Source organism: Dendrobates tinctorius, unplaced genomic scaffold (assembly GCF_039654945.1).
Source record: "Dendrobates tinctorius isolate UK_male_01 unplaced genomic scaffold, ASM3965494v1 ptg000126l, whole genome shotgun sequence".
Lineage (NCBI taxonomy): Eukaryota > Metazoa > Chordata > Amphibia > Anura > Dendrobatidae > Dendrobates > Dendrobates tinctorius.
In genome coordinates, this window is record NW_027361794.1 from 1,653,094 (window position 1) to 1,676,932 (window position 23,839).

The window sequence follows — 23,839 nt, forward strand, 5'->3', positions numbered from 1 at the left end:
CACAGTTGCAGCATTTCAGAGGAGGGGGGAGGAGGATTCCTTCATGCGAACTTCCTCGGGATGTATGCTTACATGCGTAGTGGGAAAGGACTTACTGGTGCAGGCGCTAGACTCAGGGCGGTTCCGTCAGGGTCAAGCTATCAATATTCCGATAATGAAGTGCATGGATAAGGTATGGAACACGGCCAAAGAAATATTGGGTATACAGGGAGTCACGGCGCATTCCCTGATCTGGAGAAACTTGACTTGTACAGAGCTAAATAAATTAGAGGGTTTTGAGCTATGGGAGAGGAGAGGACTTAAACTAGTATCACAGCTTTATTCTGAAGGGGAGTTTTGATCTTTTGAGGATCTCAAACAGACATTTTCCATCCCTAATAAAAGATTTTTTCAATATCTCCAGCTGAGACATGCTTGTGAAGCACAACAGCGACTCGCTCCACTAGGTAATCCATCTAAAACTCCGCTGTTGGATAGAGTAGTGATGGGAGGAGGATCAAGAGGTATATCCATGATACATGCAACCATGTTGGAAAAGAGAGTGGCAAGTTTGGCGACGCTGAAGAATAAGTGGCAAGTTGATGTAGGTGATTTAACAGATGATAAATGGGAGGATGCATTGCAAGAAGTCACGAAAGTCTCGGTTAGCGAGGCGCAGAGAGTGTCACATCTTTATTTGCTTCATCGAGTTTATCGAACCCCTGTACAGCTGTTGAAAATGTGCTATGCTACAGAGGACAGATTGTTGAAAATGTGGAACGCCCAATGCGGACCTGATACACATGACCTGGAACAGTGCTCGGTTACGTAGGTTTTGGGGAGGTGTGAATGATTTACTTAATACTATCTATCAATGTGAAATGGTACTAGACCCCAAAATGGCTCTTCTGTGGCGGGTGGAGACTTTGCTGCTTTCGGAGGAGCACCAGCTGGCAGTGTCACGAATATTATATCAAGCTCGTAAAAGGGTGGCGGCTCACTGGAAGGGATCTTCTGTACCCACAATCACGGAAGTTACCGCTGCAGTTAATAATAATATAGATATGGAAAATATGTGTATCAAAACAGAAGAACAACTAAGAAATGGGAAGATATGTGGGCACCTTGGTTGGACACACCCGGGTTGGCGCCTCCTAGATTAACATGGATGAGAGCGTTGAGGAGGATAGAACCCAAAAATTTTAGCTGTGAGAGACCAAATGCATCGGGAGAGACGAGAGGTGTTTTTTCGGGTGAGGGTGGGGGGGTGAGTTGGGAGGAATTTCTGTGGTGTTCTATTGTGTTTATGTAATACACTATTTGGGAAATATCCTGTATATGACTACCTGTTTTTTCAATTTTGGTAAATGTTTACTTAAAAATTTCCTGACATAAAAAAATTAAATATGCAAACAGTGTATAATGCTCCATATATAATGGGCCCCATTTATAATGCTCCAGTGTATGATGGGCCCCATGAATGATGCTCCAGTGTATGATGGGCCCCATTTATAATGCGCAGGTGTATGATGGGCCCCATTTATAATGCTCCATATATAATGAGCCCCATATATAATTCTCCAGTGTATAATGCTCCTCATATATTGCTCCAAACATTAAAAAAATGAAACACCTCTCCTCCCTGGGCACTGCTCGACTCTAGACTCCTCAGCGTCGCCATATTCCAGCTCTCTGCACTTGGACTGTTCAGGCAGATGGCGTACAGATGTGACATCATCGCGCTCTCTGATCTGAATGTCACTGTCAGGAACCGCGGAAGAGGTCACAGCGGTGGAGCAGGGAGAGGTAAGTATTGCAAGTGCTGGTGTCCTGAGCAAGCAGGGGTGGCCCACTCATGGGCGACGGTAGTGGCACAGGGCCCCTCATAGTACGACAGTGTCTGTGACAGCGAGTGGGCCCCCCCACTGTCAGACTTTTGCGTACTGTGAGGGGCCCTGTGCCAGTGCTGTCGCCCACGAGTGGGCCCCCCCACCTTCTCAGGGCCCCAGCACTTGCCTGGGTGCGCCAGGTGCTGACGCGGCCCTGGGGGAGGGGTACAGCCCAATTAGGGAGGTGAAAAAACTGGCATATGTTGAGGTGTAGGCTGGACATTCAGCAGCTGCAAATGGAGAAATTGCAGAAGTCGGAGGAAGAGGAGGACAAAGCGAGCCATTTTGCTGTCAACCTATGTCATCAGGGGAAGGTCGTACAAAATCCTTTGAAACCCAGGCATGGTTCATTTTAATGAAGGTGAGATAACCCACATTTTGGGTCGGAAGCTGGGTCCTGCTTTCTGTCAGGATTGATCCAGCAGCACTGAAAACTCTTTGATAGCACACTACCAGCAGGGCAAGCGAGCTCCTGTAAGGCATATTGTGCCTATTCAGGCCAGGTGTCCAGTTAAGAGGCCCAGTAGTCAAAGAGGAATGAACTGTGAGGGAGAACATCGATAGGAGAGGTAATTTTGAACCATAGTTGACAACTGCTGTCTCCTATCTGTTGCAATTGATTCAGTATTACCAGTCATGTGAGCTGTCAACGAGGAATCAGTCCACAACCTGGTCATGAAACCCCTGTCTCCAACGCCAGTTCGGCTGTGTGCACCACGAACACCTCTTCCATTTGGCCCAGTACGGCTCGTGGTAGAACCTGCACCGCTGCTGTGTGCTGGGAATGCCTCTAACAAACGGTTTACCAGAGTTGCTTGTTTGTTTGCCAATATTAGCTCTAGGTTCTCCTGTGGCATGATGTTCTGTAATTTGCCTTTATAGCGTGGATCGAGGATGCTGGACAATCAGTCGTCATCCTTCATAATTTTGACGATGCGGGGGTCCCTAAATGTTTTAGGATCCGCACGAGATAATCACACATGTGGGCCAATGTTCCAGGTGTCAATGATGCACTGACAGTGCGGGTGGAGGAGCACTTTCTGCCAAATCCACATCCCTCCAGTCACGCACAAACCCTGTACCTGACCTTGGAAAGCCAACATTTTCTCTTGCCACCCAAGAAGCATCCTCCTCCCCAAAATAATCATCCCCCTCATCCTCCTCCTCTTCCACCGCCTCATCCAGGACAGTTCCCTGAGCAAAGGATGACTGTCAGCATGGCTTCCCTCCTCATCCTCCTCCTCCTGTTCCTCCTCCGCTGTAGACGCCTGATCCTTAATGTGCGTCAAAATTTGCATGAGCAGATGTATAAGTGGTATGCTCATGCTTATGATGGCGTCGTCTGCGCTTACCAGCCGTGTGCATTCCTCAAAACACTTAAGGACTTCACAGAGGTCTTTCAGCTTTGACCACTGCACACCCGACAACTCCATGTCTGCCCTCAAACTGCCTGCCTGTGTATCCTCCCACAAATGCATTACAGCCTGCCTCTGTTCGCACAGCCTCTCAACCATGTGCATGGTGGAGTTCCACCTTGTTGCAACGTCTATGATTAGGCTTTGCTTGGGGAGGTGGAGTGATCGCTGCAGCCTCTGCATACACTGGAGTCTACAGGCAAGCGACGGATGTGCGAGCACAGTCTTCACACCTTATGGAGCAGGCCTGTTAACTCCGGATAATTATTTAGGAAGCACTGCACCACCAGGTTCAAGGTGTGAGCCAGGCAAGGTATGTGTGTGAGCTTTGCAAGGGGTATGGCTGCCACAAAATTACAGTCGTTATCACTGACTACCTTGCCTGGCTCAAGATCTAGACTGCCCAGCCATGACTCAGTTTCTCGCTGCAAGTAGTCGGCCAGTACCTCCATGGTGTGTCTGTTGTCGCCCAAACACATCATCTTTAAAACAGCCTGCTGACGCTTACCACTAGCTGTTTGATAGTGGGACACCTCGGGTGTAACACTGGCAGCTGCGGATGGAGTGGTCTTGTGACTGCGCTGTCGATGAGCTTTCGCTTCTGGAGGAGAGGGTCAAAACGCCTACAGCCAACTGTTTCCTATACTGTGGGTTAGGCAGCACTGTCCCACCGTCACTGTCCCCTGTGGACCCTGCATCTACCACATTAACCCAGTGCGCAGTGATGGACACGTAACGGCCCTGGCCATGCCTACTGGCCCATGCATCTGTTGTGAGGTGCACCTTTCCACTCACTGATTGTTTGAGTGCATAGACAATACGGTCTTTCACATGCAGGTGGAGGGCAGGGATGGCTTTTCTAGAAAAGTGCCGACTGGGTAGGTCATAGCGTGGGACAGCATAGGCCATGAGCTCTCGGAACGCTTCGCTTTCAACCAAACAGAAGCGCATCATCTCTAATGAGATCAGTTTGGCAATATAGGCGTTCAAAGCCAGTGTACGTGGATGAGTACTTTCTTGCCCTACTCAGAGTGTCTGGTAGGGTGAGCTGGACTTGAGAGCTGCATATGGGGGAACTAGCGGTGGACCTGACGGACTGACAGGGGGTTGGTGATGGTGGTGATGGCCTAGATTCAGTATTTCGCTGCAAAAACATTGTGCTTCCCTGACTGCTTTGGCCTTGCGACAACAACTCAACATTTCTTGCTGCTGGTGTGCTTACAGTGGGGGAAGCAATGGAGTGCTGCTGGCTACCTTCAGTCGGAGCAGGTGCACATGTGCTACCTGAGGTTTTGTAGTCCATCTACACTTGCAAGTGCATGGTGGTTAAATGTCTAAGCATGCAACTGGTATTCAAATTTCTGAGATTTTTCCCTCGGCTAAAGGTCCTTCCGCACTTCCTACAGATAACCTTTGCCTCATCAATAGTAGTTTGGTCAAAAAAGTGCCACACTGCACTCTTCCTACTATGGTATAAATTTTCAGGGCTTGCACGCTGTGCTAATTTGACCATCTGGTAAAGCTGTCCTGTATCTCTTTTTGCACCACGTTTTTGGACAGCTACGGGCCTGCCGGATAACTGCTGCTGCAATGATGATGCCTGCTGCGGATCCTTCTCCTCTTCTGAGCTATTGCCAGCGGCACCCTCTTCTCCCAATGGATGCCAATCCGGGTCAACAACTGGGTCATCCATCACCTCTTCAAGTTCATATGCACCTTCCTCTGTGTCACCGTGTAAAGTGGTATAGTATGCGGGAAGGGGCTCCTGAATTTCATCAGGGTCAGTTTCTGGCTCAGTAGACTACGAGGGCAATGTAGTGCTCTGGGTCAATGTGCCAGCAGAATCCTCTAGCAGTGGCTGTGCATCAGTGCACTCCATGTCAGATTTATCTTGGACTGGGGAATTCAGGATTTGACTTGATAACCCAGGTATGGTATGTGAAAAGAACTCCATGGAGTAATTTGAAGTGTGGCCTGCCGCATCCTTTACTTTTCATGGGGGTGAAGGACACAAGGAAAGGTGTTGTTCATGACCAGAAGCCTGCACTGACGACTCAGTGCTTGCCGTTTTTGAAACTTCAGAAGAGGAGGCGATAGAGCTGGAGGCTGTTTCGGCAATGTAAGCCAAAACCTGTTCCTGATGCTCCGGCTTTAAAAGCGGTTTACCTACTCCCAGAAAAGGGATCCTTACAGGCCTTCTTGAGCCAGACGATGACGCTGGGTCAACATCTCCTTCCTTAGCTGCTATTGTGCTTTTGGCATAACCAGCAGATGTACCACCACCACCAACTGTACCAGCTGCCCCCCCTCGTCCATGTCCTCTTCCACCATGCTTCCTCATGTTTGGGAAAATGTACCAAAAATACCAGCAGATATAGGGTACTATATAAGGAGCGTACAGCTATATAGAGTGTAGTGAAAATGTTAAATGTCCATATATATTTCCTTATTCACAGACGCTCTCCTAGTATGTATTTGACCGTAATCCAACCAGCAGATATACGGTACTGTATCAGAAGCGGACAGCTCTATATGGTGTATGTCTGGAAAAATGTAACTCTCCGTCTATTTTTTTCCCAGAGTCACACACAGACGCTGTCTCAGTATGGATTTGACCGTAATCCAAATACAGTTGTGGCCAAAAGTATTAACACCCCTGCAATTTTGTCAGATAATACTCAGTTTCTTCCTGAAAATGATTGCAAACACATTCTTTTGTATTATCTTCATTTAATTTGTCTTAAATGAAAAAACACAAAAGAGAATGAAGCAAAAAGCAAAACATTGATCATTTCACACAAAACTCCAAAAATGGGCCAGACAAAAGTATTGGCACCCTCAGCCTAATACTTGGTTGCACAACCTTTAGCCAAAATAACTGCGACCAACCGCTTCCGGTAACCATCAATGAGTTTCTTACAATGCTCTGCTGGAATTTTAGACCATTCTTCTTTGGCAAACTGCTCCAGGTCCCTGATATATTTGAAGGGTGCCTTCTCCAAACTGCCATTTTTAGATCTCTCCACGGGTGTTCTATGGGATTCAGGTCTGGACTCATTGCTGGCCACCTTAGAAGTCTCCAGTGCTTTCTCTCAAACCATTTTCTAGTGCTTTTTGAAGTGTGTTTTGGGTCATTGTCCTGCTGGAAGACCCATGACTTCTGAGGGAGACCCAGCTTTCTCACACTGGGCCCTACGTTATGCTGCAAAATTTGTTGGTAGTCTTCTGACTTCTTAATGCCATGCACACGGTCAAGAAGTCTAGTGCCAGAGGCAGCAAAGCAACCCCAAAACATCAGGGTACCTCTGCCATGTTTGACTGTAGGGACCGTGTTCTTTTCTTTGAATGCCTCTTTTTTCTCCTGTAAACTATATGTTGATGCCTTTGCCCAAAAAGATCTACTTTTGTCTCATCTGACCAGAGAACATTCTTCCAAAATGTTTTAGGCTTTTTCAGGTAAGTTTTGGCAAACTCCAGCCTGGCTTTTTTATGTCTCGGGGTAAGAAGTGGGGTCTTCCTAGGTCTCCTACCATACAGTCCCTTTTCATTCAGATGCCAACGGATAGTACGGGTTGACACTGTTGTACCCTCGGACTGCAGGGCAGCTTGAACTTGTTTGGATGTTAGTCGAGGTTCTTTATCCAACATCCGCACAATCTTGCGTTGAAATCTCTTGTCAATTTTTCTTTTCTGTCCACATCTAGTGAGGTTAGCCACAGTGCTAGGGGCTTTAAACTTCTTGATGACACTGCGCACGGTAGACACAGGAACATTCAGGTCTTTGGAGATGGGCTTGTAGCCTTGAGATTGCTCATGCTTCCTCAAGTCCTCAGACAGTTCTTTGGTCTTCTTTCTTTTCTCCATGCTCAATGTGGTACACACAAGGACACAGGACAGAGGTTGAGTCAACTTTAATCCATGTCAACTGGCTGCAAGTGTGATTTAGTTATTGCCAACAGCTGTTAGGTGCCACAGGTAAGTTACAGGTGCTGTTAATCACACAAATTAGAGAAGCATCACATGATTTTTCGAACAGTGCCAATACTTTTGTCCACCCTCTTTTTTGTTTGGTGTGGAATTATATCCAATTTGGCTTTAGGACAATTCTTTTTGTGTTTGTTCATTTAAGACAAACTAAATGAAGATCATACCAAAGAATTTGTGTTTGCAATCATTTTCAGGAAGAAACTGAGTATTATCTGATAAAAATTGCAGGGGTGTCAATACTTTTTGCCACAACTGTAGCAGATATACGGCACTGTATCAGAAGTGGACAGCTCTATATGGTGTATGAACAAACACAACCATGTTATACCAAATTCACATAGGAAGGAAAACACGGTTCAAAGAAGAGTATTCTTGGAAAAGTACATAAATTTTTATTCAAAAATTGAACACTAAAATTTGGAGCACCCAGTACCAAACAGGCAACATACAATCAGGGTTAAATCATAGGCAAAAAACTAGTCCATATAATATATAAGAGAACCAATCACATGATCCCCATATGAAAAACAGCCTATATTACAAAAAGATAATACTAATTAATAAATGTACATAACAATCTGCACTACAAAATTCCTCAGCCACAATATCAATCCCTAATCGCTCAGGTCACTTGAATAAAGTGCAATTAGTGCTATTTAAAACAAAGTGATTAGCTATTTTGTAGTGCCAGTGACAAACATAGCTTAATGAAAATAAGAGTGCCGCTAGTCCCAATATGTCATATGTCAGAGACCGGACCTTAAGTTTGTTAATCAGGGAATATAAATAATGCCGGCAGCTGAGTACTTACTAATATGGAAGTGCATTGGCGCCCCTTCGCACGTTTCGATATAACTTTGTCAGGAGGCGTGGTTTAACCTAGCCTCGGATATAGTTTATATACCCCATCATAGCGAATCAGAAGTCCCGACTATTAGTGCCAGATGACCAAGCGGCGTGTGCGCGGACGCAGCTCTCATCCTACAACAGGAAACTTCCTACTGTGTCTTCGGAGTGCACGCAAGCCAACGTTGCTGAGCAATGTGAGCCGCGTGCAGATCCTATCAGCACAATGGGTAGTTCCGATATATGGAAAAATGTAAATCTCTTGTCTTTTTTTTTCAGGAGTCACACACAGCATGTATTTGTCCGTGATACCAGCAGATACACGGTAGTGTGTGAGGAGCGTACAACCCCAATACGGTGAGGGAAAAAATGAACGCTCAGTAACTGTTCAGAAAAAAAGAATAAAAGTAGGAGTGCTGTGTAAAAAGTAGTCTGCTGTGCACACAGCAATACAGCTATCAGGTAGCCTAATAAGGCAACCTAATAACCAGCGCTGCTGCACACATAAAAATTCTCCCCTGTCACTGCACACTAACTTTACAGCACAATTGCTATGAGCAGAAGCACAGATTCTTTTTTCTTGCCCATCTGTTTCCTTTCCTGCCTAACACTCTCCCTATTGAGAAGCAGCAGAAGCCAGCAACCTCTCCCAATGCTAAGATCAGCAGAAGCAAGATGGCGGTCGGCAGTCAGGGCTTTTATAGCCACTGTGACGCCACACAAAAGCAAGCCAATCACTGAAATGCCCTTCTATAAGATGGTGGTGGCCGCTGCACATGTCATCGCACTGCCAACAATGTGCGTCCTTGCTTATTGGCTGAGCAAAGGCACCTGTAAGCATTATGGGAAACGCGACTTTGGCGCTCGGGTCGGCGACCGCATGGCCGATCTCACGCTATGGTCGGGTTTCGCTCGGCGAAACCCGACTTTAGCTTAAGTTGGCGACTTTTGAATTTGACCAACCCGTTTCGCTCAACTCAGGACTAATTAGTAATTCATTATATTGTTCCTCTTCATTATGTGGCTATAAACTACCACTTGTTATGTTTCATGGCCATAACAACAACTGCTGTTAAAACATATGACCACCTGCCTCCCCAACATGTTTCACCATTGCTGGCTTCTTCATGGGAATGAGGCTACAATGGTTACTGGGCAGAATCAAGTTTATATAAGATAGGTTGTGATGTCATAGGGGTATTCCACTGAATGGCTTAGTTATAGTACCCAATCAAAAAGAGATTTTCAATAGACTGAAAAAAAATAGATCCAATTTGTTGAGAGAGAGGTCAATCATTATGCTTGAACTATGAAACACTCACCTATCCAATGGGGATGTCTGTTATGATTGGGTCACCGAGGAGGAAAAAAAGACCAAGCTAAGCCACAGTAAACCAGAGAGGTTGGTAACTAAGCGGATTGCAGACCCCTGATCCTATCCACACAACTAGCATTAGCCGTGGAGCTTATCTACGATGATTCTTGACGTATCGACACAGCCGGAGAATTAAATAAGCCTAAAGTAAGAAAGGGGAAATCTAAACTGCCCCAGAGTAGACCCCAAAGGAATAGATAGCCCCCAAACATATATTGTCGGTGAGACAAGATGAAAGCACAAACGCAGGTAGGAAAATAGGCTGAGCAAACAATGGAGCCCACACTGACTAGACAGGACAGGAAAGGAAAGATACTGTCTGCAATCACGCCAAAAACCCTGCAAAAAATGTCCAACACGTCTGATGCACAAAAAACACTGAAGTCACTAGACTTCGTCCACTATATCAGCACTCTGGCATATTCTGAAAGCATAGCAAAAAAGAGGCCAATCTAATAAGGGACAAAAACAAACTGGCACAAGCAGTTACATAAGGATGGAAATTTGGCACAGCCCCAGCCGGGGTTGGCTGACCACACAAAACTGAATAGACAAAACCAAATCAAATGTGAACAATAGCAAAGAACACTTAGCTTGAGCATGCAGGGACTGAACTGGAAACTAAGACCTCAGGAGGCAGAAAAAAAAAAAATCACCTGCAGGGATAGAGGGAGTTGGCTGTCTTAAATCCAGTCAAAAACTCCAGATCTCCAATCCTCCTCCTCATTATCAGGTGGCAGGCCTCTGTTAATTAGATCAGCTCCATTACCTCCTGTATCCACCAGAGGGAGCCCGGAAAGAGAACTCACGACCCCTCTGTCAATTCAACCAGCTCCACTACCTTCACTAGCAACCAGAGGTAGGCCAGAAAGTGAATTCACAACAGATGTCCTTCCAGGGTAAATCATGGATATTATGAAAAAAGAAAAAAATGCAGCACTCACCAATAAAGCCGAAACACTGTGCGTCTTTATTTTACATGGATTCCATCAAAAAAAAGTGGACATGCAGGACGTTAGAGAAATGCTAGGGGAGGGAGGTGCCGGACAATGGCCATTTCGTGATTGCTTGCTTCTACGGGTCCAGGTGCTGTGATGTCAACCACATCTCATTCATTATTTTTTGCTGAAATGAAGGACCTGAAATATTACAGGAACTAAAAATAAATAACTTAAAATATTAACCCCTTCACGACCCATGACGCCTACGTAGGCGTCATGAAAAGTCGTGCCCAAACGACCTATGACGCCTACGTAGGCGTCATGCTATAAATAGCCCCCCTGCGGGTCGGGTGACCGGGGTCACTGAAAGGTCACCCGACCCGCACACAAAGGACACTCTACAGTTAATCCCTGGGGGCGTGGCTTAGCCCCCACGTGCCTACGATCGCTCTGATTGGCTGTTAAAAGTGAAACAGCCAATCGGAGCGATTTGTAATATTTCACCAATGAAATTTGGTGAAATATTACAATCCAGCCATGGCCGATGCTGCAATAGCATCGGACATGGCTGGACACTGACCCCCGACCCCCCCACACACCGACTGGCGGGGCCGATCGGCCCCCGCCACCGATGGACGGCGGCAATCGTTCGCCGCCGTCATCATCTGCTCCCCCTCCCCTGTCTATCGCTCCCTCCCACCTTCCGATGCCCCCAGGACCTCCGATCGTGCTCCCGGTGTCCCGCCGTGGCTCCCGGCGTCCGGATCATGGGCGCCGCCATCTTGCAAAATGGCGGGCGCATGCGCAGTGCACCTGCCATTGTCCAAGATGGCGGCGCCCATGAATTTGCCGGTTGCCCGTTCATTTTTCATTTTGATCACTGTGATACACTCTCACAGTGATCAAAATGAAAAAAAAAGTAAATACACCCCCCTTTTATCACCCCCATAGCCAGGTGCAAATAATAAAATAAAAAAAATATTTTTTTTTCCATTTAGGGTTCGAATTAGGGTTAGGGCTGGAATTAGGGTTAGGGCTGGAATTAGGGTTAGGGCTGGAATTAGGGTTAGGGCTGGAATTAGGGTTAGGGCTGGAATTAGGGTTAGGGCTGGAATTAGGGTTAGGGCTGGAATTAGGGTTAGGGCTGGAATTAGGGTTAGGGCTGGAATTAGGGTTAGGGCTGGAATTAGGGTTAGGGCTGGAATTAGGGTTAGAGTTGGGATTAGGGTTAGGGGTGTGTTGGCGTTAGGGCTGTGGTTAGGGTTATTATTAGGGTGGGATTTTGGTTAGGGGTGTGTTGGAGTTAGGGTTGGAGTTAGAATTGAGGGGTTTCCACTGTTTAGGCACATCACGGGGTCTCCGAGCGCGACATGGCGCCACGATTTATTCCAGCCAATTTTGCGTTCAAAATGTCAAACAGCACTCTCTCCATTCCGAGCCCCGACGTGTGCCCAAACAGTGGTTTACCCCCACATATGGGGTATCAGCGTACTCAGGAAAAATTGCACAACAACTTTGGGAGTCTAATTTCTCCTGTTACCCTTGGGAAAATAAAAAATTGGGGGCTAAAAAAATGATTTTTGTGAAAAAAAATGATTTTTTTATTTTCACGGTTCTGCGTTATAAACTTCTGTGAAGCACTTGGGGGTTCAAAATGCTCACCACATATCTAGATAAGTTCCTTGGGTGGTCTAGTTTCCAAAATGGGGTCATTTGTAGGGGGTTTCCACTGTTTAGGCACATCAGGGGCTCTGCAAACGTAACATGACGCCCGCAGACCATTCCATCAAGTCGGTATTTCAAAACGTCACTACTTCCCTTCCGAGCCCCGATGTGTGCCCAAACAGTGGTCCCCCCCCACATATGGGGTACCAGCGTACTCAGGACAAACTGTACAACAACTTTTGGGGTCGAATTTATCCTGTTAACCTTGTGAAAATAAAAATTTGCGGGCTAAAAAATCATTTTTTGAGGAAAAAAATAGATTTCTTATTTTCACGGTTCTGCGTTATAAACTTCTGTGAAGCACTTGGGGGTTCAAAGTGCTCACCACACATCTAGATAAGTTCCTTGGGGGTCTAGTTTCCAAAATGGGATCACTTGTGGGGGGTTTCCACTGTTTAGGCACATCAGGGGCTCTGCAAACGTAACATGACGCCCGCAGACGATTCCATCAAGTCGGTATTTCAAAACATCACTACTTCCCTTCTGAGCCCCGACGCGTGCCCAAACAGTGGTCCCTCCCCACATATTGGGTACCAGCGTACTCAGGACAAACTGGACAACAACTTTTGGGGTCCAATTTCTCCTGTTACTATTGTGAAAATAAAAAAATAGCGGGCTAAAAAAAATCATTTTTTGAGGAAAAAAAATATTTTTATTTTCACAGCTCTGCGTTATACACTTCTGTAAAGCACCTGGGGGTTCAAAGTGCTCACTATGCATCTAGATAACTTCCTTAGGGGGTCTAGTTTCCAAAATGGGGTGATATGTGGGGGAGCTCCAAAGTGTAGGCAGACAGGGCCTCTCCAAACACGACATGGTGTCCGCTAACGATTGGAGCGAATTTTCCATTCAAAAAGTCAAATGGCGCTCCTTCCCTTCTGAGCCCTGCCGTGCGCCCAAACAGTGGTTCCCTCCCACATATGGGGTGCCACCGTACTCAGGACAAACTGAACAGCAACTTTAGGGGTCCAATTTATCCTGTTACCCTTGTGAAAATAAAAAATAGCGGGCTAAAAAATCATTTTTGAGGAAAAAAAATGATTTTTTATTTTCATGGCTCTGCGTTTATAAACTTCTGTGAAGCACTTGGGGGTTCAAAGTGCTCACTACACATCTAGATAAGCTCCTTGGGGGGTCTAGTTTCCAAAATGGGGTCACTTGTGGGGGGTTTCTACTGTTTAGGCACATCAGGGGCTCTGCAAACGCAACATGATGCCCGCAGAACATCCCATCAGTCTGCATTCCAAAATTGCGCTCCTTCCCTTCTGAGCTCTCCCATGCGCCCAAACAGTGGTTTCCCCTGACATATGTGGTATCGGTGTACTCAGGACAAATTACACAACAACTTTTGTGGTCCAATTTCTCCTGTTAGCCTTGTGAAAATAAAAAATAGCGGGCTAAAAAATCATTTTTGAGGAAAAAAAATTATTTTTTTATTTTCACTTTTCTGCGTCATAAACTTCTGTGAAGCACTTGTGGGTTCAAAGTCCTCACCACACATCTAGAAAAGTTCCTTGGGTGGTCTAGTTTCCAAAATGGGGTCACTTGTGGGGGAGCTCTAATGTTTAGGCACACAGGGGCTCTCCAAACACGACATGGTGTCCACTAACGATTGGAGCTAGTTTTCCATTCAAAAAGTCAAATGGTGCTCCTTCCCTTCGGGACCCTGCCGTGTGCCCAAACAGTGGTTTATGACCACATATGAGGTATCTGTGCACTCAGGAGAAATTGCCCAACAAATTTTAGGATCCATTTTATCCCACTGCCCATGTGAAAATGAAAAAACTGAGGCTAAAAGAAAATTTTTGTGAAAAAAAAGTCCTTTTTTTTTTTATGGATCAATTTGTGAAGCACCTGGGGGTTCAAAGTGCTCACTATGCATCTAAATAAGTTCCTTGGAGAGTCTAGTTTCCAAAATGGGGTCACTTGTGGGAGAGTTCCAATGTTTAGGCGCACAGGGACTCTCCAAACGCGACATGGCAACCGCTAAATATTCCAGCATATTTTCCATTCAAAAAGTCAAATGACGCTCCTTCCCTTCTGAGCCCTGCCGTGCGCCCAAACAGTGGTTTATGACCACATATGAGGTATCGGTGTACTCAGGAGAAATTGCGCAACAAATTTTAGGATCCATTTTATCCTGTTGCCCATGTGAAAATGAAAAAATTGATGCTAAAAGAAATTTTTTATTGGAAAAATTAAAATGTTCATTTTTTCCTTCCACATTGCTTTAGTAGCTGTGAAGCACCTGAAGGGTTAATAATCTTCTTGAATGTAGTTTTGAGTAGCTTGAGGGGTGCAGTTTTTAGAATGGTGTCACTTTGGGGTATTTTCTGCCATATAGACCCCTCAAAGTGACTTCAAATGTGAGGCGGTCCCTAAAAAAATGGTTCTGTAAATTTTGTTGTAAAAAATGAGAAATCGCTGGTCAACTTTTAACCCTTATAACTTCCCAACAAAAAAAAATTTTGTTTCCAAAATTGTGCTGATGTAAAGTAGACATGTGGGAAGTGTTATTTATTAACTATTTTGTGTCACATAACTCTCTGGTTTAACGGAATAAAAATTAAAAATGTGAAAATTGCGAAATTTTCAAAATTTTCGCCAAATTTCCGTTTTTTTCACAAATAAATGAAAACATTATTGACCTAAGTTTACCACTAACATGAAGCCAAATATGTCACGAAAAAACAATCTCAGAATCGCTAGGATCCGTTGAAGCGTTCCTGAGTTATTACCTCATAAAGGGACACTGGTCAATATTGCCAAAAATGGCCAGGTCATTAAGGTCAAAATAGGCTGGGTCATGAAGGGGTTAAAAAAATAAAAAAATATGAGGGCCTAAAAAGTGACCCCACTGAGAGCTATTTGAGAGAATTGCATAATTTACGTAAGGAAGCTCTTAAGGATAATTTGATCTCAGAAGATGAATACAAATTTCTGTTTAACCCTCATTCCACTATAGCCACATTTTATGCACTACCAAAAGTGCCCAAGAGGGTCCAGCATGTTCCAGGGTGACCGATTATCTCCGGTAATCAATGATATATAGAGGGCATAAGCAGATAACACGGATGAGATTGTCACCATTCGTCCATGCATTACCCTGTTATATCAAAGACACGAAGGAAATGGTATTAAAATTACGTGACATCACCATCTCTTCATCCACTATTCTCACGAGCCTCGATGTTTACACCTTATACTCTAATATTGATCTTTGTTATGAATGAGTCACCGTAGGAGGCAAAAACAGAAATACTAGCTAAGTCAAGAAAACCAGAGAAGTTGGCAGCTATCGGATTGCAGACCCCTGAACCTATCAACAACTAGCAGTAGCCGTGGGGGGTTCCTACGGTGCCCTAGACCCCTCGATCACAGCCGGAGAACTAAATAGCCTAAAGACAGAAAGGGAAGTCTAAACTGCCCCAGAGCAGACCCCAAAGCAATAGGCAGCCCCCAACATATAATGACGGTGAAGCAAGATGAAAAAACACTCACACAGATAGAAAGATAGGCTGAGCAAATGATGGGGCCCAAGCTAACTAAATAGGACAGGATAGAAAAGCTGCTGTCTGTAATCCACCAAAACCCTATCAAAACAAGAGCCAACAGACTGATGGGGAAAAAAGTCCTGGAGACGCTAGGCTTCAAAAAGACTACATCAGTACTCTGAAGACAGAGCAAAAAGGAATTCAGCTCACCCCAGCAGGGGATGGCAGAAATCCGGAAAAACAAGGCAAAACAAAACCAAAACACAATGGAAAAAGCAGAGCAGAAAACTTAGCTTTTGAGGAGCAGGAATCAGATTGGTCTCCTAGAATCCCTCAGAGAAATCACCAGCAAGGCAGAAGGGCGTCGGCTGCCTTATATCTAGTCAGCAATTCCAGTCATCATCATTCTGCTCAGGTGCTTGGTAATCAGCCTCACTACCTTCCTTCACCAGAAGAGGGAGTTCATCAGACCTCAACGATAAAGGGGAAAATGAACTCACAACAGATCTTGGCATCCCAGTGGTTGCACAATTCCTTTCCACTAAAGCCAAACAATTCAGTGTACATTATGACTTGGTAAAAACATTTTTACAGTTCATTTTGAAACACAATTATTTTATCTTTGACTGTATCTTTTACCACTTTGAGAAAGGCACTGCCATGGGTACTTCTTGTGCACTGACTTTTGCAAATTTATTTTTAGAGTGTCGTCGCCGGACGGGCTGCTTGTTGTGCACAGGCGATTAGACCGCTGCAGTAAGGGAATTGTTGCGAGTTCATTTTCCCCTTCGTCACTGAGGTCTGGTGAACTCCCTATTCTGGTGAAGGAAGGTAATGAGCCTGATTATCAGGCACCTGAGACTGATGAGGATGACTGGCTGAGTGGAGTCACGGACTGGATACAAGGCTGCCGATGCCCTTCTGCCCTGCGGGTGATTTCTCTGTGGACTTCTAGGACACCAGTCTGATTCCTGCTCCTCTAAAGCCAAGTTTTTCTGCTTTGCCTGTTAGCATTAGTGTTTTGTTTTTGTTTTCCTTGCTTTTCTGGATTCTGCCATTCCCTGCTGGGGTGAGCTGAATCTCCTTTTGCCTGTAGCTCTGTCTTCAGAATATTCCTGAGTACTGACATAGCTTTTTTGAAGCCTAGCATCTTCAGGGCCTTTTTCACTGTCAGTCTGTTGGCTCTTATTTTCATAGGGTTTTTCACGGATTGCAGACAGCAGCCTTCCTGTCCTTTTCTATCTAGTTAGCTTGGGCCCCGTCTTTGCTCAGTCTATCTTTCTGCCTGTGTTAGTGTTTTCATCTTGCTTCACCGTCATTATATGTTGGGGGTTGCCTATTGCTTTGGGGGTCTGCTCTGGGGCAGTTTAGTTTTCCCCTTTCTTTCTTTAGGCCTATTTATTTCTCCGGCTGTGATCGAGGGGTCTAGGGCATCGTAGGAACCCCCCACGGCTACTGCTAGTTGTGTTGATAGGTTCAGGGGTCTGCAATCCGATAGCTGCCAACTTCTCTGGTTTTCTGGACTTAGCTAGCATTTCTGTTTTTGCCTCCTACGGTGACTCAATCATAACAGAATCACCCGCCATACCGCAGATCCTAGGGTACTCAATAGCAGGAAAGAATTGTGTTTAAAAAAAAAAAAGTGTGTATATTCTTTCCACTATATCTCTGAGGCCGTAGGGGGAATTTTTTTTTCTCTCAATGGAGATAAAGCAATTGTCTGATTGTGTGGAGCAGCTCGCTGCGGATGTGCGGGGAATTTCCGCCTATCTTGCTCGTTCGCATGCTGTTGAACCAAAGATCCCTCTACACCTGATGTATTTTTTGGGGATCGATCTAAATTTTTGAGTTTCAAAAATAATTGTAAATTATTTTTTGCCTTGAAGCCTAACTCGTCAGGGAGCTCCGTGCAGCAGGTTAAAATTGTCATCTCTTTGCTGCGTGGCGATCCCCAGGATTGGGCGTTTTCTTTGAAACCAGATGATCCTATTCTGACTAATGTGAACGCATTCTTTCAAGCTTTGGGGTTGTTGTATGACGAACCTAATGCTATTGATCAGGCTGAAAAGACCCTGTTGGCATTGAACCAGGGTCGAGATTCTGCAGAGTTGTACTGTCAAAAGTTCCGAAAGTGGGCGGTCCTTACTACCTGGAATGATAATGCCTTGGCTGCTCTCTTTCGGAAGGGTTTGTCAGAAGCCATAAAAGATACTATGGTGGGATTTCCTGTTCCCTCTGGTCTGGACGATTCTATGTCATTAGCCATTCAGGTTGATCGGCGTTTACGTGAACGCAGGATTGCACGAGAGGTGTTGCCACCGGTTGAACAGACGCCTGAACCTATGCAATGTGATAGAGTTTTGTCTAAGGAGCAATGTCAGGAGTTCAGAAGGCGTAATAAGCTGTGTTTTTTCTGTGGAGACGCCTCGCATATTATTTCTGTTTGTCCTAAACGAGAGAAACGCTTTGCACACACGTTTTCTGTTGGTGGTGTTCAACCTAAGTTTCTTCTGGCAATTACTCTGATCTGCTCTCTGTCCACATTTTCTGCCAAGGCTTTTGTGGATTCGGGAGCAGCGCTAAACCTAATGGACTTGGATTTTGCTAAACGTTGTGGATTTCCGATGACACCTCTGCAGACGCCTATCCCTTTGAGGGGGATTGATGCTACTCCTTTGGCTAAAAATAAACCTCAGTTTTGGACCCAGGTGGTCATGCGGGTCGCCCCAGACCATCAAGAAAATTGCAGATTTTTGGTGTTGCATGGTCTGCATGATGCCGTTGTTCTGGGGTTTCCCTGGTTGCAAATTCATAATCCAGTTTTGGATTGGAAATCTGTGTCTGTGGTGAGTTGGGGTTGTCGGTGTGCCTTTAGTGAGGCTCCGGTTTTTTCCACCTCTCCTCAGTCGCATGATGTTCCTGACTATTTGGCAGACTTTTATGATGTATTTAGTGAGAATGAGTCTGCGTCCTTGCCTCCTCATAGGAGTTATGACTGTGCAATTGAACTAAGCCCGGGGTGTAAATTTCCCAAGGGTCGGCTCTTCAATTTATCTGTACCCGAGCACGAGGCTATGCGGTCCTATATTAAGGAGGCGTTGGAGAAGGGTCATATTAGACCATCCTCTTCACCCTTAGGTGCCTTTTTTTTTTGTGGCCAAAAAGGATAGTTCTTTAAGGCCTTGTATTGATTATCGTGCCCTCAATAAAATTACTATTAAATATCAGTATCCGTTACCCCTGATTTCGGATCTATTCTCTAGAGTTAGAGGTGCTTGCTGGTTTACCAAGCTTGACCTCAGGGGGCGTATAATCTTATCCGCATTAAGCAGGGGGATGAATGGAAGACGGCGTTTAATACTCCGGAGGGACATTTTGAGTACATGGTGATGCCTTTTGGGCTCACTAATGCCCCTTCTGTCCTCCAGTGCTTCATGAACGATATTTTCCGAGACTTTGTGGATAAATTTTTGATTATCTATCTGGATGATATTTTGATCTTCTCCAAGGATTGGGATTCTCATGTGGAACATATTCGGACTGTGTTCCGGATCTTGAGGGAGAATTTCCTGTATGTCAAAGGATCGAAATGCCTTTTTGGAGTACAGAGGATTTCATTTTTGGGATTTATTTTGTCTCCATCAACTATTGAAATGGACCCGGCCAAGGTACAGGCCATTTATGATTGGGTTCAGCCCACTTCTTTGAAGGCCCTCCAGAAGTTTTTGGGTTTTGCTAATTTTTCTTGGAAATTTATAGCAAAATGTTCTAGTATTGCCAAGCCATTGACTGATCTGACTAAGAAGGGTGCTGATGTGTTGAATTGGTCTCCGGAGGCTGTTGCTTCCTTTTAGGAGCTGAAGCGAAGATTTACCTCCGCCCCGGTTTTGTGGCAAACTGATGTCTCACTCCCGTTCCAGGTAGAGGTGGATGCTTCTGAGATTGGTGCAGGAGCTGTTTTGTCCCAAAAGGATCCTGTAACAGCTAAAATGAATCCCTGTGCTTTCTTTTCCCGAAAGTTCTCTCCATCTGAACGTAACTATGATGTGGGGAATCGGGAACTGTTGGCCATGAAATGGGCATTTGAGGAGTGGAGACATTGTTTGGAGGGAGCGAAACATCAAGTTGTGGTCCTCACTGACCACAAGAATTTGATTTACCTAGAGTCGGCTAAACGCTTGAACCCTAGACAGGCTAGGTGGGCCTTGTTTTTTACACGTTTTGATTTTGTGGTCTCTTTTCTTCCTGGAATTAAGAATGTCAAGGCAGACGCCTTCTCTAGGAGTTTCTTTGCTGATTCTCCTGTGGTGACCAAGCCTTCTACCATCTTAGGCGAAGGGGTAGTTCTTTCGGCCATCTCGCCCGATTTGAGACTTGCTCTGCAAGAGTTGCAGGAGGACAAACCTGAGCGTTGTCCCAGTGAAAAGTTGTATGTTCGCGACCAGTGGAGGAAGAGAGTGATGTCTGAAGTTCATTGCTCTGCATTGGCTGGTCATCCAGGTATTTTTGGTACTAGAGATCTGGTGAGTCGGTCTTTTTGGTGGCCCACCTTGTCTCATGATGTCAGGAATTTTGTGCAGTCCTGTGGGACTTGCTCCCGGTCTAAATCTTGTTCTCGCTCTAGTGGGTTGTTGATGCCTTTGCCGGTCCCCAGGAGGCCATGGACCCATATTTAAATGGATTTCATCTCTGATATGCCTGTCTCTCAGAGAATGACTGTCATTTGGGTGATTTGTGATAGGTTCTCTAAGATGGTTCATCTTGTACCACTCCCTAAGTTGCCATCTTCCTCTGAGTTGGTGCCCCTGTTTTTGCAACAGGTTGTTCGCTTACACGGGATTCCTGAGAACATTGTATCTGACAGAGGAGTTCAGTTGTCTAGATTTTGGAGGACTTTCTGTTCCAAGCTGGGAATTCAGTTGTCCTTCTCCTCTGCTTTTCACCCTCAGACCAATGGGCAGACAGAGAACAAACCAGACCTTGGAGTCGTATTTGAGATGTTTTATTTCCGCTGATCAGGAGGATTGGGTTTCATTTTTGCCCTTGGCCGAATTTGCTTTAAATAATAGAGCTAGTTCTGCCACTTTGATGTCACCTTTTTTTTGTAACTTTGGGTTTCATTCTCGATTTTCTTCAGGGCAGGTGGAGCCTTCTGCCTGCCCAGGTGTTGACACTGTGGTGGAGAGAATGCACCAGATCTGGGACCAAGTGGTGGATAAGTTCTCTCTCTCCCAGGAAAAGGCCCAGCGGTTTTCCAATCGACATAGGACCATTGGTCCCCAGTTTAAGATTGGTGATATGGTGTGGTTATCATCAAAAAATATTGCTATGAAGGTGGCTTCTCCTAAGTTTAAGCCTAGATTTATTGGACCTTACAAGATTTTGGAGATTATTAATCCGGTCTCTTTCCGTTTGGCTCTTCCTGTTACATTTAAAATCCATAATGTGTTCCATAAGTCCTTGTTGAAGAGGTTTGTTGAACCAGTTGTTCCTGGGGGGGCACCTCCGGACCCTGTATTGGTTGAAGGTAACATGGAATATGTGGTAGAGAAAATACTGGATTCCCGTCTGGCTAGACGGAGACTCCAGTATTTGGTTAAGTGGAAAGGTTATGGTCAGGAGGATAATTCCTGGGTCTCTGCCTCTGATATTCATGCCAAAAGATTGGTGCGTGCCTTTCATCGGGCTCACCCTGATCGCCCTGGTGGCGTGGTTGAGGGTTCGGTGACGCCTCCTCAAGGGGGAGGTACTGTCGCGAGTTCATTTTCCCCTTCGTCACTGAGGTCTGGTGAACTCCCTATTCTGGTGAAGGAAGGTAATGAGCCTGATTATCAGGCACCTGAGACTGATGAGGATGACTGGCTGAGTGGAGTCATGGACTGGATATAAGGCTGCCGACGCCATTCTGCCCTGCGGGCGATTTCTCTGTGGACTTCTAGGACACCAGTCTGATTCCTGCTCCTCTAAAGCTAAGTTTTTCTGCTTTGCCTGTTAGCATTAGTGTTTTGTTTTTGTTTTCCTTGCTTTTCTGGATTCTACCATTCCCTGCTGGGGTGAGCTGAATCTCCTTTTGCCTGTAGCTCTGTCTTCAGAATATTCCTGAGTACTGACATAGCTTTTTTGAAGCCTAGCGTCTTCAGGGCCTTTTTCACTGTCAGTCTGTTGGCTCTTATTTTCATAGGGTTTTTCACGGATTGCAGACAGCAGCCTTCCTGTCCTTTTCTATCTAGTTAGCTTGGGCCCCGTCTATCTTTCTGCCTGTGTTAGTGTTTTCATCTTGCTTCACCGTCATTATATGTTGGGGGCTGCCTATTGCTTTGGGGTCTGCTCTGGGGCAGTTTAGTTTTCCCCTTTCTTTCTTTAGGCCTATTTATTTCTCCGGCTGTGATCGAGGGGTCTAGGGCATCGTAGGAACCCCCCACGGCTACTGCTAGTTGTGTTGATAGGTTCAGGGGTCTGCAATCCGATAGCTGCTAACTACTCTGGTTTTCTGGACTTAGCTAGCATTCCTGTTTTTGCCTCCTATGGTGACTCAATCATAACAGGGAATTATCAATGCTGTGGCCGCAGCCACCCATTCAGCATATATGACCCTTGCGTATTTTCAGCTAGCCCAACCAAGCGAAACACACCACGCTGCCACCAGCTCCCAATGTCTCTGCTTAAGTTATAGACTTAATAGAGGGGTTCGAAGCCAACCCAATTCAGTAGCGTAAATTTACAATTTATTCCCCAAAGGGGCAGTGATTACAAAGATAAACAGATGTTACAAAGTTGAGACATTAGATATGTACATTGCAAATATAAAATAAAAGGGGTTAACATAGATCAACACTTACAGTTGCTTAATGGTCATTAGGCAAGCCATGTGGTCGGGGGATGGGCAGCCAGCCATACATCTCCCAACATCTGGTGGGTCCTTTCAGCATGGCCTCTGCTGTGTGACATCACAGAAGGGGTTGTCTGGAGATGGTCTGCCCCCTACTCTTGAAGTTATAATCTAACTCCACAACTTATAATGACTATATCTAAACGAGGGAAGTTCATATAAACAAGCATATGGTATCATTTGTTGTAGTTCGTCGAATACAATAAAACAAAACCAAACATGCAGTAGTTCTGACACACCATTTGGGAGTAACCCATATCTCAGTTTCTGGGGGTGTTAGAACCGTGAAAATTAGGGATCAGAATACTGGGTTCATGCCCTACGCAGAGATGTGGTTTTTATATCTCTGTCGCATATGGCTCTTGCGATATGACTTCTTTAACATCATCCATAGTTTTATTCAGCCGCATGGGGCTTAAACAAAAGAGATCCTTTCACTTAGCTAATCAACATTCCTTGCAGGGGGAGAATGGACAGGAAATGGCTGGTGTCCTATTACCAGCAGGCAGAGGACACACACAGCTGCTGGGGGGGGGGGGGGGGGGAGGATCACATCTGCATCGAGTGACAGGCAAGATTTCTCAACAGTAATAACAATGGGAGATTCTAGAATGGTCTGCAAAATCATATCTTACTTAAACATTACAGTCAGAAAAAAAATACAAAATCTATTGCTTGGAAATTCGGAGACATGTCAGAAGGTTATAGAATATAAGAATACATTTACATTTTACTTAAAATATACCTATAAAGAGAAAAATCAGACAAACTGAAAATTTGAAAGAGGTCTCTTAAATTTCTCCCAGAGCTGTATATATATATATATTTTATAGTTGGATTTTTGGTGTTTAAAGGGGTCGTCCACTACTTGGATAACCCCTTTTCATTCCTCCGGTTTGATCCTGCTAGTATAAAAACAATTATACAAATCTCCCATACAGATGAACTTCCATAGGTGTCGGCACCCAGGGATCATGTGAGGTTCTTAAGTAATGTGAGCCCTGAACAAATCAAACATTAAAAAGAAAGTGGACAGCAGACAAACCCCTGACTTCCAGTTGATATTCAACATGTCCGAAGGTGGGACAGTGAAGCTGGCCTTGATTGGACGCAGGGCTTGTGTGATGTAGCGTCACATGAACCCTGGGAAAGCGAGTTCCGACAACGCTGGGAATGTCGCTGGCAAGGAAGGAGAGCATGACTGATTTTATTTTAATGAGGCCAAACATAAGGAATGACAAGAGGTTACCTGGTAGTTGACAACACCTTTAAGAAGGTACATTTTTCAGCTAAAACATT

At 45.1% G+C, this 23,839-nt stretch overlaps 1 protein-coding gene across 1 annotated transcript in view; it reads right to left on the bottom strand.

Annotated features, from left to right (window-relative positions):
* LOC141047158 (uncharacterized) overlaps nt 1-23,839 on the bottom strand; it is a 139,221-nt gene that overhangs the window by 43,548 nt on the left and 71,834 nt on the right. Inside the window, exon 13 of the mRNA XM_073542116.1 lies at nt 23,677-23,806. Coding sequence (XP_073398217.1) covers nt 23,677-23,806 — 130 coding nt within the window. The remainder of the gene's footprint in view (nt 1-23,676; nt 23,807-23,839) is intronic.